The sequence below is a fragment of the Scyliorhinus canicula genome, chromosome 20 (genome assembly GCF_902713615.1).
Source record: "Scyliorhinus canicula chromosome 20, sScyCan1.1, whole genome shotgun sequence".
Classification (NCBI taxonomy): Eukaryota; Metazoa; Chordata; class Chondrichthyes; order Carcharhiniformes; family Scyliorhinidae; genus Scyliorhinus; species Scyliorhinus canicula.
The window spans coordinates 50,433,023-50,449,861 of record NC_052165.1 but is presented as its reverse complement, the minus strand read 5'-3'; the positions used below and the strand labels follow the sequence as shown (position 1 = coordinate 50,449,861).

The 16,839-nt window shown below is 41.9% G+C and overlaps 1 protein-coding gene across 2 annotated transcripts in view; it reads left to right on the top strand.

Moving 5' to 3' along the window:
• The window catches only part of LOC119954665 (ADP-ribosylation factor GTPase-activating protein 3-like), a 92,279-nt gene extending 77,408 nt beyond the window's left edge, over window positions 1-14,871 (top strand). For both annotated transcript variants that reach the window (XM_038780053.1, XM_038780052.1), the window contains 5 exons: window positions 4,593-4,730; window positions 5,197-5,317; window positions 7,479-7,569; window positions 11,030-11,151; window positions 13,414-14,871. In XM_038780053.1, the coding sequence (XP_038635981.1) occupies window positions 4,593-4,730; window positions 5,197-5,317; window positions 7,479-7,569; window positions 11,030-11,151; window positions 13,414-13,431 (490 nt within the window). In that variant the 3' untranslated portion in view covers window positions 13,432-14,871. The remainder of the gene's footprint in view (window positions 1-4,592; window positions 4,731-5,196; window positions 5,318-7,478; window positions 7,570-11,029; window positions 11,152-13,413) is intronic.
• The last annotated feature ends 1,968 nt before the right edge of the window (window positions 14,872-16,839 follow it).

The window sequence follows — 16,839 nt, the reverse complement described above, 5'->3', positions numbered from 1 at the left end:
CCCTCATCGCTGTAATGCATTTTTTGCCCCATCGCCGCAACTCCCTTTGTCCCCACCTGCCCCCGCCTCCTTATCTCTCCTCCCCCATGCCACATGTAAATGTTCACTAAACTTTCCTAACTCATCCTCACCTATTCCCCCTCACTCCATCTTCAGCCTGAATATTGCTTAAATTCTTCATTGTCAGGGTGGGGTTGAGAGGGACTGAACGTTGTTGAAGGCAATGGTGAGTACTATTGGGATAGGAGGTCAGCATTGTATTTGGATTTGTTTATTGTCGTGTGTACCGGGATACAGTGAAAAGTATTGCTCTGCGTGCAGCTCAGACAGATCATTCTGTACATCAAAAGAAAATATATAATCGGGCAAACATAAAATGCACATAAAATACACAATGTAAATACATAGACACAGGCATCAGGTGAAGCATACAGGAGTGTAGTACTGCTCAGTGGAGAAGATGTGTGAGAGATCGGATCAGTCCGTAAGAGGATCATTTAGGATTCTGGTAACAGCGGGGTAGAAGCTGTTTTTGAATCTCTTAGTGCGTGTTCTCAGACTTTTTATCTTCTGCCCGATGGAAGAAGTTGGAAAAGTGAGTAAGCCTTGTGGGAGGGGTCTTTGATTATGCTGTCAGCTTTCCCAAAGGCAGCAGAGTTAATGGATGGGAGGCGGGTTTGTGTGATGGACTGGGCGGTGTTCTAGACTCTTTGTAGTTTCTTACGGACTTGTGCCGAGCACTTGCCATACCAGGCTGTGATGCAGCCAGATGGGATGCTTTCTATGATGCATCTGTAAACGTTGGTAAGAATCAATGTGGACATGTTGAAGTTCCTTTGTTTCCTGAGGAAGTATAGGCACTGTTGTGCTTTATTGGTCGTGGCGCGATATGGGTGCACCAGGACAGAAATTTGAAGCTGTCAATCATCTCCACCTCAGCCCCATTGATGCTGACAGGGGTGTGTACGATACTTTGCTTCCTGAAGACAGTGACCAGCTCTTTAGTTTTGCTGACGTTGAGGGAGAGATTGTTGTTGTTACACCACTGCTCTAGGTTCTCTATTTCCCTCCTGTATTCTGACTCATTGTTGTCCACGATCCGACCCCCTACGATCGTGTGGTCAGCAAACTTGTAGATGGAGTTGGAGCCAAATTTTGCCAAGCAGTCGTGTGTGTGCAGGGAGTATAGTAGGGGACCAAGTACGCAGCCTTGCGGGGCCCTAGTATTGAGGACTATCGTGGAGGAATTGTTGTTTATTCTTACTGATTGTGGTCTATGGGACAGAAAGTTGAGGATCCAGTTCCAGAGGGAGAAACCAAGTCCTAGGTTTTGGAGCTTGGTTATGATCTTGGCTGGGATTATGGTGTTGAAGGTGGGGCTGTAGTCAATAAATAGGAGTCTGATATAGGAGTCCTTGTTGTCGAGATGCTGTAGGGATGAGTGTAGGACCAGGGAGATGGCGTCTGCTGTGGACCGGTTGCGGCGGTATGCAAATTGCAGTGAATCTCGGCATTCTGGGACTATGGAGTTGCTGTACCCCATGACTAACCCCTCGAAGCACTTCATTACAATCGATGTCAAGGCCACTAGATGATCGTCATTGAGGTACGTTGCCTGGTTCTTCTTTGGCACCAGTATGATGGTCGTCTTCTTGAAGCAGGTGGGGACCTCAGAACAGAGTAGGGAGAGGTTGAAGATGTCCGTGAATACATCTGCCAGCTGGTCCGGGCAAGATTTGAGTGCACGACCAGAGACCCCGCCCAGATCCATCGCCTTCCGAGGTTTCACTTTCAAGAAGGTCGATCTGACTTTGAAAGCTGTGACGGTGGGTATGGGTGTATCTGGGGCTGCTGGGGCAGTTGACAGCAGTTTGAATGTTTCCTGCTTGAACTGAGCATAGGATGCATTGAGATAATCGGGGAGGGAGCACTGCTGCCAGAGGTTCTGCTTGGAGATATTGTTGGGGCCTCGGGCACGAGCATTCTCGGTAGGGAATTGTGAGAAATGTTGAGTAGGGAGGGGGCAAGGAAGGGTGGTGTGGCTGAGCATTCTGGAGTGTAGCTTTGAGGCGTGGGTTGTTTTGGGATGCTGAGCTGTTTTGAGTTAAGGGTGCTGAATCGTGTCAGTAGTCTGTAGGTAACTGGGTATGACTTGTGTCAGAGTTGCCATTGTGCTTTACTCCAGCTGATTTACTAAAAAAACATGGTTGGGATTCTCCGTTCCTGAGACACCGGGCTAGGATTTGTGGACTTCAACGACTGCAAAACTGGCACTGTGCCCGGACCGATTCAGTGACCTTGGCTCGCACCGGCGCCACGTGGAGCACAATTAATTCCAATGAGAAACGGTACTGGATTCGCCGGATCCGCAATTGACACTTAGGAAGCTGTTCGCCGGATCCGCGATTGACACTCAGGAAGCTGATGAACTGCAGCCGCATGCACACATTACACTCCCTGCACACACACACACACACACACACACACACACACTCATACCAGCCAACAAGATGGCACTGGTTGTGCTGGAGCGTGCCTATCCTGTTGATGGGGTTGTCTGGGGCCAGAGAGCTCCTCGGTTGCCCTGGGGAGACACCCATACGACCTGTGGCCCTAAGTTCACAGTGAGCAGTCTGCAGCGTGCGCAGCCATATGGCTGCTTTGCCAGCTGCGGCAATGGATCACTGTGCCCACCCACCCTGACTTCACAGCCCACCTCCTGGCTACCCTGCGCGGCTCCCCCCGCCCCTGGCAAAAGACACCCCCCACCCCCCTCTCCAGCCAGCGGCAGAACTGTCAGCAAACCATGGTGATGTTGGCCACATCTCGTACCCACCCTCTCTCCCTCAGCAGCCCTGGCACTTGTTTCACGATTTTTAAAAGCAGAAGTGAATCTCGCCGTCGGGAATTCACCCCAGGGGAGGTGGAGAATCGCAGATGCCCCGTAGGATATCGGGTCAGGCCTGCATGCCAACGATGTTTACTGTGTGTGTTCTGGAACACATTGCCACCGCTGTCGAAGCACCAGAGAATTACGATTTGACGGCGTCCACCACGATTTCGCGGTCAAAACCTATTCTCTGCCCAATCGCATGTCCCGATTCCGGCATCCATCAACTGGGAATCCCACCCCATACCTTTCAACTAGATGGCAGAAACGTAGCACAAGTGGATAGCACAAGTGGATAGCACTGTGGCTTCACAGGGCCAGGGTCCCAGGTTCGATTCCCCACTGGGTCACTGTCTGTGCGGAGTCTGCACGTTCTCCCCGTGTCTGTGTGGGTTTCCTCTGGGTGCTCCGGTTTCCTCTCTCAGTCCAAGGACGTGCAGGATGGGTGGATTGGCTATGCTAAATTGCCCTTAGTGACCAAAAAGGTTAGATGGGGTTGTTGGGTTACGGGGATAGGGTGGAAATGAGGGCTTAAGTGGGTCTGCGCAGACTCGATGGGCCGAATGGTCTCCTTCTGCACTGTATGTTCTACTTCATTACCATCTGTTCTGGCAGGACTCTCCCCCTCTGTCTCATTGTAGGACAAACTCTAGCACATCTGGTGTGAGCAGGCATAGCCTGCCAGTGTCATACCCAAGCTGACAACCCTAATGCCTTTTGAGGAGAGAGCCCTTGAGCTGGCCTGCGTGAAGCAGTAGTGCAATCCGTGCAGAGGGCAAGGTGAGGGCAGCAGACAAAAGAGAATCCTCAAGACATGATGCAAGCCTCGCGCGAGTTAACTTTCTCCCGTCAGTCTGCCCTGTGTGAAGCACTAATGCCATCTTGCTTCCCTTGCAAGGCAATCTGTTGACGTGCCTGGACCATCCTCGCGCCCCCTGGAGACCACAGACCAGAGAAGCTCCACGGGAGACATCGAGCAGTCAAGCAACTATCACCTCCAGCAGCAACTCGGTGGAATAAACTAGTAGACATGCTTCTGGGTCACTCACTGGAGAGCACCTCAGAGCTGAAGATCCACAGCAGGCAGAGGCAGAGACACCCCAGGGATGTGGCACTCGGAGAGATGCCAAAACCCAGGATGCTGCTGTGCCCCTGGCCGATTTACGTGCTCCTTCATCTAGCTGTCCCGGAGCATAATTCACTGAGGGAGGAAGTCCCAGCGATAGGGCTCGCTAATTATATTATGTATTAAAATGAGGTTCCTGGACTTCCATGGCATTTTTATCGTTGCCCATTGATGAGAGGCCTGGAAAATCGGAACAGGCAATCTCACCGGCGAGAATCAAGTTTTCCAATTCTCACCGAATTTTCTGCCTATGTCGCCGTTTTTGCTGACTGCTGATGTGGGCTCAAAGTCACCTCACTGTCTGCAATTTAGCTTCTTTTGTACCATAGTGCATTTTTGAAAAATGATATTTTGTTGTCATTATGTTGACTGTCTTTAATTTATAGCAGCTACTGATGGTGACTGTATTAAGTTCAGATATGGAAGAATAGTTGGGTGGTGCGATGTGGGTAAGGTTGGCACAAACAAATATCAGTTAATGCATCAAAAATCCATGCTGTTTAAGTCTACAGTGGAAGATTTAATGTTTTGAGAGACCGTGACTGTTTCCTGTTTCCTCCTATCCCAACCCTTTAGGTATTTCGATGATCCACTGGATATGGGAAGTACATTTTCAAAATGGGATGATAATAGTGATTCCTTTTGGAAAATGGAAAGCAGCAGCAGCAGCAAAGAGAAGGACATATTTACTTCAAAGACATCGTTAAATGACGGGTATAGTTTCTAATGAAAATATCCTATTTGCTGTTATGTCTCATTACTGAATGTAACTGCTTGCTTTCAGTAAATGAAATAAACAAATCTTGTTTATTTTTGTTTTACGTAAATCCATTTAAGGTTGACAAATGTACGTTAGATTTAGCCCAAACATAGCTCTTGTTTTAGCCTGTACATTTATTGGCGCTGGAATGTGGCGACTAGGGGCTTTTCACAGTTACTTCATCGAAGCCTACTCGTGACAATAATTATTATTATTCTCATTATATTTCATAGTGTTATTCCTGACCAACATATTTGCTAGCAAATTATTTGCCACTTTAATGTTTGATTTTAATTCTGTGCTTCATTAGTTTACACACACATTCCATTTTCAACGCTAAGGTGAACGCTAGAAATGTTTACACAAAAGCAGCTGTGATGCAAATTGATGTTCGTATTAATGTTGCTGTCATCTTTCCAGGCCTGCTCGTCGTAAACCAGAATTAGATTATGTAGTTGTTTCTGAGGATGCGCAGAGGAAATTTGGCAATGTCAAAGCCATTTCTTCAGATATGTATTTTGGAAAACAGGATTCTGCAGAGGTGGGTGTTTCACCATTTTTCTAAATACCTGCACATGTGATCGGTCTTGATGTGTTAGCTATCTACTATCTGTTCAGATGCATTCAGCCTTTCATACCAGCAACAAGAAAAAGTTACATTTCTCCGCTGAACGAATGCCTGCCAACACAGATTTCAGCAGTGCAGAGCAAATCAAACCAATTAATCAATTTCTCAGTAATGTAATTGAGCTGTGAGACCTGATGTGAACTGTGTGCAGTGGTGTTTTAGGAAATATACTGGCATGAACAATGAGTGGCTATCTTGTTGAAATGCTGGAGTTTTCATATGCACCTTTGCACCAAATAGAATACTTAATTGATTGCTGTACCTTGAATATCAAATGTTATTGGTGCTAGGAGAGATATTAATAAATGAAACTGTGCCCTCCAATTACTTGAAATGTAATATTTATGTAAATGTATTACATAATGACATGTAATTAAGTTCTTATTTGTCATTAGAAAAAGAAATTACATTATCTTTGGGCAATTGGGATCACAGTCATTATTTTTCACACACAGCTTGGGGTTTCCTCTCTGCCATATGCAAAGATACTGTTGAAACAGCCTGATCCTATAATGTGCCCCCCCGAGTAAAACCTACACTTAATTCATTATTCATTGGTATTAAATTTGTCGATCGTACTCAGCAGCCATAAGAAGAACTACGGTAGCAAGCTGAGATGTTTCTTCAGAGGTTGAGGTTTTGGCTAGTTTATTAAAAGTTTATATTTTTTGTCCAATCAAATGCCTCTTGCCAAAAGTACTTGATACTAAAACTGTCAAATATTTATGTAGTGGATCCATCCCCTCATTGGTCCTTGTTCAAGGGCTGGAGGGTAGGGAAATTGCAACTTTTTTTTTATAGTTAAAAGTCTACGGTGGCAAACAAACCCTTATACAGTAGTCCCCCGTTATACCGCGGGTGTTGGGGTCCAAGACAGCCACCCACGTTGCATCCGAGCCGCGGGTAGCCTACGAAAATTTTGAAAGAGCAACACATGGCCAGATAATGTTCTGCTGCGGGAAAGAATAATTACAAGTGAACCTATCAGGGTAGTTTCAGGTATTGTGGATGTAATAGCCTTACAATGTAAGAATGGAAGGGCGTTTTAAATAAAAAAACATCAAAGTTCTTTCAAGTTTTAAATTTATTAAAAAATACCACTCAAAAATATATACAATAATACATAAAATAGCACTTACAAGCATATTTTTAAAAATCATTTAAATCACATGAAAAAGTCTGTGAGTTTCTTCTGGCACATCCCCTTCCTCATCTTGACTTCCTCATCTTCACCACTGATGGTAACTGCACCTATCCCATGTCTTTTCTGGAACCGATGGAGCCAACCCTTGCTGGCTACGAAATTGGTGTCCTCTGGGTGGAGCTGGTGATGGAACTTCTCAGCCTGAGTCCTGATGATAGGTCCAGATAGGGGGGTGCCACCAGACTGTTCCTGGACAAACCAGGCGAAAACAGCCTTCTCCAAGTTAATGTCACTAGCGGTCCTTGCCTTTTTCCTGGCAAGCCCTTCACTCTCAGAAACTGTCTCAACATAAGTTCTCAAACTGTCCTCATCTTTCTCCCACCCACAGAGGGTTGACTCTGGCACACCAGTCTCTCTGGATAATTTTGTCTTTGTTTCGCCGTTTCTAATACGGTCTATCAAATTTATCTTTTCCTTTACTGTGTAAGACTTGTGCTTAGGCATTTTGTATTTATACGCTTTAATTACAAATCATCGCGGCTATTTATCGCGGCTAATCGGGCTAATCATCGCAGCTAATCGGAATGACAAACAGGTTCACCGGCTTAAAAAGGTGTTGTTTCAAAAAGAGTGAAAAAAGTTGGGGTCCATAAGCACCCCCGCCGTATATCGCGTCCGCGGTATTGCGGGGCGCGGTATAACGGGGGACTACTGTACTACCCTATCTAGAAAACGTTCCTGGGAGAAACGGCAATTATTTTAGTATTTCACAAAGTTTTAATTAGGGATTTGTATTTCTAAAATATTCTGTAATTTTATCATTCAGCTTTAAGGCCAGAACTGGTATATATTGAGTCCTGTTTTAATAATTAATCGTGTTCAGTGTCCCAAAAACATCCTTATTTTAACTTTGGGATGCTTTGTCTGCAGTATGAAGCCAAAACTCGGCTGGAACGATTTTCAGGAAGTTCAGCAATCAGCTCATCTGATTTATTTGATGGTGAAAGGAGGCAAGCATCAGGTAAGAGGCCAGCAATGCATGAAGACTGGAGGAAAACTGAGAACGCAAGTAAACTGTGCACAGTATTGTGTTGTGATTATTCTCTTATCTCTCCTGCCACAAAGACATCATACCTCATCTCTTTTTTTCTTATGAAAGATTTGTTTAGTTTCACTTTACTTTTTGTATACATATGGTTAAAGTCAGAGAGTCTATACAGCACAGAAAGGGCCCTTCGGCCCATCAAGTCTGCGTCGGTCAAAAACAACCACCTAACTATTCTAATCCCGTTTTCCAGCACTTGGCTCACAGCCTTGTACACCTTGAGATCGCAACTGCACGTCTAAATACTTCATAAATGTTATGAGGGTCCCTGCTTCCACCACCCTTTCAGGCAGCGAGTTCGAAACTCCCACCACCCTCTCAGGCAGCGAGTTCGAAACTCCCACCACCCTCTGGGTGAAATTGTTTTTCCTCACATCTCCTCTAAACCGCCTGCCCCTTACCAATCTCTGAAAGAATTTAACAAAGAAATCTAACTCTTTTCACCGAAAGGCTATATTCAGCAAGGGTATCACGGATATGGTCCAACGGTGTATGAAAGGATATGGGATGCAGATCAGCCAACTGAGTGGCAGAGCAATCTCAACCACTGAATGGTCTACTCCTAATCCGAGGAAGAAAATCCCATCATGGCAAAGTCTACAGATACCAATGTCAGGTGATAGAATGTACCATCTGTAGTTAGGGAATTTCAAAATACTTGTTTTGAAAGAATCAACAATTCTCTTTCTCTATGTTTGAAGCTCCATGGCCATAAATAATCAGACTTCAAGGCTTAATAAATGGTGCAAGCATCTACATGAATGGTTTGTCAATCACTCCACCTTATAATGTAAATGAGGCAGGTTCTCTGGCACTGTAATCCTCTATATTGCAGAATTTTTTTTTTTTTATAAATTTAGATTACCCAATTATTTTTTCCAATTAAGGGGCAATTTAGCGTGGCCAATCCACCTACTCTGCACATTTTTGGGTTGTGGGGGCGAAACCCACGCAGACACGGGGAGAATGTGCAAACTCCACACAGACAGTGACCCAGAGCCGGGATCGAACCTGGGACCTCAGCGCCGTGAGGCAGTTGTGCTAACCACTAGGCCACCGTGCTGCCCTTATATTGCAGAAATGATGCGTCACCAGATATTGATACATTTGAGGAAGATGTATCTGTTTATTCCGTATCACAATACTGCACAACACTGAAGTGTTTGTTATTCGATTCCCATAGTTTTGCATTGTTAACAACCCCACTGATGTTAAATGCAAGGGTACCCCAAACCCCAGAGAGGTAACTTGGAACACCGGTTCTCAGTGGTGTATATTTTCTAGTTGATATGCCGTGAGAAAATTATGTGAACTAGGGAGGATTAGTCCAGTTATTGTGTGAACAATTAATAAAGAATATTTATTAAGAAGACAAAAAAACACGACAAGAAGGACTCCAACACTGAATTACATGGGCTATACACACAGTATGACATGAAATTACCTCTTGCTTCCCAACTACCTATGTTCCCTGAACTCTGAGACACCCCTTTTCCCCAAAAATATTTCCAATATTATGTAACTCGAAGATAAATTCAGCAAATATTACCCCACGCAGGTTATGGGTCACGTTTGGGAAAATCGTCTTCATTTTCAGCAAAGGCAAAATCTGCTTGGTCCAAGTTTTGATCTTAACCGGCTGCCTGTTTAGCCATAATTTGTTTTCGGGAGACTGTTTCTGCAGCTGATGTTGCTGTATTGTGTTTCTCTCCCTTTTCTCATAATAATCATTATTAGTCTTACATTAACAATGCAATGAAGTTACTATGAAAATCCCCTAGTCGCCTGTTCGGGTACACTGAGGGAGAATTCAGAATGTCCAATTCACCTAACAACATGTCATTCGGGACTCGTGGGAGGAAACCGGATAACCCGGAGGAAAGCCACGGGGAAAACGAGCAGATTCCGCACAGACAGTGACCCAAGCCGGGAATCGAACCCGGGTTGCTGGCTTGGTGAAACTATAGTGCTCACCACTGTGCTACCATGTTGCTCTTTACCCATTGTGCTATGGGTGTACCATTTTCCACATTGAGGTTATCCACCCTGTGCAGTCAGCTTTTGGCATGTGGGTGTCAATTTCCTTATCTGTCCACTTCGAAGTTACCTTTTTTATAACCCCATTGCTTTCTTCTAGTCATCTGGGTAAACACTTGCTTTCCTCACTGATGTGCTAATTCACATCTCAACATCTCTTCAGACATCTCCCTGTTTTTCTTTTATCCAAATTTCATTTTTTAATCTTAATTTTCCCTAATTATTCACAGCATTCACTACCTTACTTGGAAAGGCATTCTGAATGTTGATCCCCTTGCATGAAGAATTTCCTACTGTCATGTGTTAAATTTGCTTTTTTCTTTAAACCTGATCCCTCCCCCTCTCATACTAGTATCACAACTTCAATGTTCTGGATGTGCTTTTTTCTATATGACATACAATTGTATGTTTGCAAGAGACCCCATCTTAGTTGGCTTTATCCAAAGCTGAAGTTTCTCTGGTTTTTTTTCCAAATTAATGTCACAACCTTTGGCTTGAGTGTCACCCCGGTTTATTTTAACATGATTCTAAAATCAAAAACAATTTAAATGTAATAAAAACAGAAAATGTTGAGTAAACTCAGCAGGTCTGGCAGCATTTGTGGAGAGGGGCCTGCCAGACCTGCTGCGTTTATCCAACATTTTCAGTTTTATTTCAGATATCCAGCATCTGCAATATTTTGCTTTAATTTAAAAGTAATGTTCCTTAGCATTCTTTTAATGTGTTGATTGCATTTTTCTCTGGTTGGCATATTCAGTTTCCAGCTCAAAGAATGCCGATCTGCACAGGAAGTGTGAATGGTTGCAGGAGACTTGAGGAATAATAAATACCCCCCCCCCCCCACTAAAAATTCCACCTTAGTCACTGGATAGAGCAATATTTGTGAATATAAGTTTTAGGAATTCTCTTGATTGGTAAAACAAAAGCTATGACAATGTCATTCCTACGTGACTATTGTGTTCTTTTGGAGGCATAGATAGAGACCGCCAAACCATTCTGCACTCTAGCTGGCACAGAGAGAACGACTTTGAGAAAAGAAGACATTTTCAGCTAAGGAATCATCGTGAGAATAGCATTTCTTATCTTGCTGGATTAAACTGGTTTTGAACATAGCCAACATTTAAATCCATTTTTTTAAGGGAAGTTCTACTTCCATGTGCACTTCCAGTTATACAAATTCACTCATTGGCACTTTGGTAATAGGACCAAGAAATCTTTATTTTTTTTTGTTCTTGTACTTAATTCCCTCAATTTAGTTTATAGTGATTGCATTTTACTTGGAAGAGAATTATAACGTTGATCAAAATTGTATGTTCATGATTTGATTTGTTCCCTTAAGCAAACATGTCTCTGACCAACGTGCTGCCATCTGCTCCTGACATGGCACAGTTTAAGCAAGGTGTTAGATCTGTGGCCGGGAAGCTATCTGTTCTGGCCAATGGAGTGATGACTTCCATTCAGGTTGGTTAATTTTTATAACAAATAACCTTTTGGTACCTTTTATCGTGTAGATTCTTGTGACCAAACTGTCTGTATAATTATTTTTTTTTTTATATGTAAAGGTTTTGCATATATGCAACATACAAAATGTTTAACGTCATTACAGCTACAACTGGATCAGAAAGCCATTGTTCTGGAGTTTTTGGTTTAGAAGCAATATGCGTTCAGCTGCAAAGCACTTACAGTTATGCATAGGAAGTACTTAAAGGCATAGGTCAGGTTAATCAGACCCCAGGTCATCAACAGACGAGTACTAATCAACATTTATTTTTGAATCAAATTAAAAATATTTGTGAAAATGAAGAATGTTTTACTCCTCTTTTGTAATTTGAGTTTGCAAAAATGCAAAGATTTTGAATTCATTCTTTCCATGTCTGTCATTATTTATATATAGTCACATTGTTTTCCAATCTACCGTGGCAAACTCACTCTGAAACTCGATATAAAATTCATAAAATCGTAGAATTTACAGTGCAGAATTAGGCCCATTGCGTCTGTACCGGTCCTTACAAAGAGCACCTTACTGAAGCCCACATCTACCCTATCCCCATAACCCAGCAAATCCCACTTAACATTTTTTGGACACTTAAGGGCAATTTAGCATGGCCAATCCACCTAATCCGTACATCTTTGCACTGTGGGACGAAACCGGAGCACCCGGAAGAAACGGGGAAAACGTGCAAACTCCGCACAGACAGTGACCCTGCCGGGAATCGAACCTGGGACCCTAGAGCTGTGAAGCAACTATGCTACCGTGCTACCCTATCATATTATGATCATTATTCCCTGGAGACTCCTTTACGGCAAGATTATTAACGAGCTTTTTCTCATTGTCCAAAACTAGATCTAAAATAGACTGTTCCCTCATTGATTTCTTGACAGACTGATTTTGAAAACTGTCTTTTATACATTCCATGACCTTGTCCTCCACATTATCACTGCAAATTTCTCTTTATAAAAATTGAAGCCCTCTATGATTACTTTGTTACATGCAGCACAATTTTCCAGATTTATATTCAGGCTGACAGTGCAGCTGCACCCACCCATGTTGTTTCTGAGCTGCAACCAAACTGATTCTACATACTCTCTTTATCCTATTTTTAATTTCAGGACTACTCTCCAACTCCTTTTCCATTCTTCTATAAGTTAAGTAACCTGAAATATATAGTTCCCAACCTTAGCCACTGTACAAATACTGCAAATGCTTTTGGATATAATGCCTTCAGGTACATCTTTTATCTATTTTCCCTTGATTTTACTTTGAAGCCATGTGAAATTGAACAATGCAGTTGTGGAAAGAACATTGATATTGATTTAATACAGCATTGTAAACACAATTACACATCGTTCAAGAAGGTACAACATTTTTCAAGTGTTTTTACAGTGAGAATAATATAGAAAATTGGGGTTCATGTAAAATCAGTTATTTCTAGTAGATTTCCATGTGCAAGGACTTCAATGACACACCCCATGGAGGAGACGGAATCCTTGCAGCAACATTTAGATTTCCACACTTAACTGCGCATGTACCAACACCAAAGGATGGCAGTTTCCAGAGTAATGATAGCAAATGCTATTGTTACAACAGCAAAATCTGTAATTTTGTTTTTGTTTATGCTGTATATTAAAACTCATTTAGTAGAATAGTAGTTTAAAAAATGGCTCAAATGATGCATTATGTGACTGCTGGTCTCAGATGCTCTTGTTAAAAGGAAAATAGAAATTCACATGAATGTGTTGTCTTCTCGATTAATCCAGAAAATTGGACGACACAGTGGCTAGCACTGCTACTTCACGGCGCCACGGGTCCGGGTTCGATCCTGGCCCCGGCGGGTCACTGTCCATGTGGAGTTTGCACATTCTCCCTGTGTCTGCGTGTGTCTCACCCACACAACCCAAAAAAGATGTGGAGGGTAGGTGGATTGGCCATGCTAAATTGCCCCTTAATTGGGGAAAAAAAAGATTTGGGTACTCTAAATTTAAAAAAAACAATCCAGAAACTGATTCACCATAGCAGAGAGACATAGCACATGACTCTCCAACTATAGAATTAAGGGTTTTTGAGCTCTTGAATTATTTGAGGGAATCTATTTTATTACAATGTCCATAAAAGACTACTACATTGGCTTGTTATATTTCGGGCTACTTGTATTTGATAGCAATAAATTTATAATGGTGGCGGAAACCTCTCTCTTCAGCAGCCCATTTACTTGTTTCTTGCAGGATCGATATGGCTCCTAACTGGACACACACAATGGAATGAATGTGAAATCTTTAAGAAGCGATTTCATTTGGGTGCCTGGCACACCATTGATTACCAAAATATTTTGAAGGATTGTTCATTTAAGATGGAAATCTTTTGCAACAGTTTTGGTGCTTAAATTGCATCTGCTGACATCTATCTATCTGTGTTCCTATTTACTTGAGTTTTCCAGTGTCAATCTGTCTCAGGTAATACTGTGCTTAAATAAAGAGGGCAAAAAAACTCAAACCTAGAAAAAGGAAATTATTTTTCAGTCATTAGATTGTGATTTTTATTCTAGTTTAAACCAGGCGGAAAGGTATTAAATATCTAGACCTTTAGTTAATATGGGAAAAGGGTGCAATATTCAATTTTTAAAAAAATGCTATACAGATATACATTACAATATGGAGAAATCTGCAGCTTTAAATAAGTGCTCTTATAAATTGGGTTTTGTTTCCTGTTTAAAGAAACAGTGTTTGTATAATTAAAACACTACACTGAACTCCGAGAAAGTGAGTGTGCAGTTTCTTATATAGATTGTTTGTTTACTGGAACAGATCACTTTTTTTGGGTCTGAAGCAATTGTAAGATAGAGCTGTTTATTGGTACTTTGAACAGATGATTATATGCCAAAGCACCCTTGTTAACCTTTAGAAGTATATAGTCTGTAGGAAATTGAAATATTGATATTAATGGAAGGTTGCAAGGCACCGTGTTGAGAATTACAGGGAGTTGGAAGGTGATCATCAATCATTTCTGTTTATAGCAGAAACCTGTACGGTGTGCTTTTTGGAAACCAATTATTTCTACTCATGGGACCAATTAAATAAATGTAAATGGTAATATGCTGTAGTTGTATATTGTAATGAATCTTAATTTTTGAATCATTATGTTTAAATTGCACACTTTATGGCGGCAAAAAGCTGGACTGGGTTATGTAAACACATGTATTTCTAATAAACAAAAAGACACATTTGCTTCATACAAGTGGCTCAATGCTAAAATTGAGCTCAGTAGAAAACGTAAGCAATAAATTAATGATTATGGTAAGATTTCAACAAATGACTCTTGTATATGTATTATACTTTTCGATTGGAATACCAAAGTTCATTGTTTGGAGAGATATACGCCATCAAGATTAGAGCACAGATATTTGAACAGTACAACAGATGCATTGCAAAATGCTGACTTCACAAAGTAGAATATAGCTTGTTGAAAATAAGGGAGGAAATGTTTTCCATTGTTAAAATAAAATTGTTTAAAGTGTTAACTTTAGTTAGAAGGCTGTAATCAGGGATACAAAGATAAAAACATACAGAAGTAGCATTTTTGCCAAGTTATTGTCTGCAGATTAACAGTTGCATCATATCATTGAGGTGAGAATCATACTGAATCTGGACTACCAGCTGAAGAATAAAGTATGTTGTTCATTCTTGTCTTCTAGTCCAGACCTGGTTCTTCCTTAACATATCTTTGGAATTTAACGTGAAACAATACCTGATATTGTATTCAATTGTGTTTTAAAACTGTAGAAACTGATTTATTGACCAAGTAGACAACCTTGTAGATGACAGTGGAATATGTGACTGGGATTTACTGATGTATGACTGCACCTGAAGTCGAACATTGAGACTTGTGGATATAATGTAATGTAAGGATGAGAAGAGTCCCACAACATCTTTGGACCCTAATGATCTAGCTTCTTTCGGGGGTCAGTGGTTGCATAATGGTGCTGTCGCTGAATTGCTAATCCAGAGACCCAGGGTAATGCCCTGGGGACCGGATTCAAATCCCACCACGGAAGATTGTGGAATTTGAATTCAATGAGAAGAAATCTGGAATTAAAAGTCTAATGATGACCATAAAACCATTGTTTTTTTTTGTTTTTTTTTAAATTTAGATTACCCAATTATTTTTTCCAATTAAGGGGCAATTTAGCGTGGCCAATCCACCTACTCTGCACATTTTTGGGTTGTGGGGGTGAAACCCACGCAGACACGGGGAGAATGTGCAAACTCCACACGGACAGTGACCCAGAGCCGGGATCGAACCTGGGACCTCAGTGCCGTGAGGTGGTTGTGCTAACCACTAGGCCACCGTGCTGCCCCCCATAAAACCATTGTTGATTGCTGTAAAAACCCCATCTGGTTCACTAATGTCCTTTAGGGAAGGAAATCTGTTGTCCTTACCTGGTTTAGCCTACGTGACTCCAGACTCACAGCCATAGAACCATAGAATCCTAACCATGCAGAAGGAGGCCATTCAGCTCATCAGGTCTGACCACTCTACCTAGGCCCATTCCCGTACCCTATCCACAAAGCCCCATCTAACCTGCACATCCCTGGACACTAAGGGGCAATTTTAGCATGGCCAATCCACCTAACCTGCACATCTTTGGGTTGTTGGAAGAAACTCTCACACACACATGAGGAGAGCGTGCACGCTCCACACAGACAGGCACCCATATACCTGGCACTTTGAAGCAGCAGTGCTAAGCACTGTATCATCATTCCGCAATGTGGTTAACTTTTAAATGCCCTCTGAAATGATTCAGCAAGCCACTCTGTTCGAGGGCAACAAATGCTAGTCCAGTTATGTAATTCTGCCATTATTGATACTTGATGCTCTGTGGTTTGTTTTACTTTGATTTTATTTAACATCATATAAATTGAGAATTACGTGGAGCATTATAAGGTAGTAAATTGATTTTAGATGGAAAATCTGATCCAGGATGTTTGCAGAGAAAAAAACATTTGAAATATAGAAATCCAACTCTAGGAAATATATTATATATGTTTACTGGGGCAGCAAGTGGCACAGTGGTTAGCATTGCTGCCTACGGCGCGGGTTCGAATCCCGGCCCTGGGTCACTGTCCGTGTGGAGTTTGCACATTCTCCCCGTGTCTGCGTGGGTTTCGCCCCCACAACCCAAAAGATGTGCAGGATAGGTGGATTGGCCACGCTAAATTGCCCCTTAATTGGAAAATATAATTGGGTACACTAAATTTATAAAAATAAAAAAAATAAAAATAAAAATTATATATGTTTACCAGTTATTATTTAATGTGTCTCAGCAAATTCATGGATATTTTTAAAGTACTCATTATAACATGCCTGGAAAATTTGTCATTTCAGTCCATATGTTCCCTTGTTCCAAACATTTTTCCTTGTGAATGCATTTACACTGAGAAAATTATTGGCCATAATTCCTTTTTCCTGAATCGCCTCAAGGATGGGCCTCCAGGTTGAGCAGAAAATCTCGAGGACCCCGGGAAGATTAAATCATTTTAATTAATGTGAAATACTTTGTTTCTATCTATAAGTGTTCACTATAATTGCAAGATGCCCTTATAACCTTGAACTATTGTGTTTATATTTTCCTACCTGCCTCCCCTGACATTATG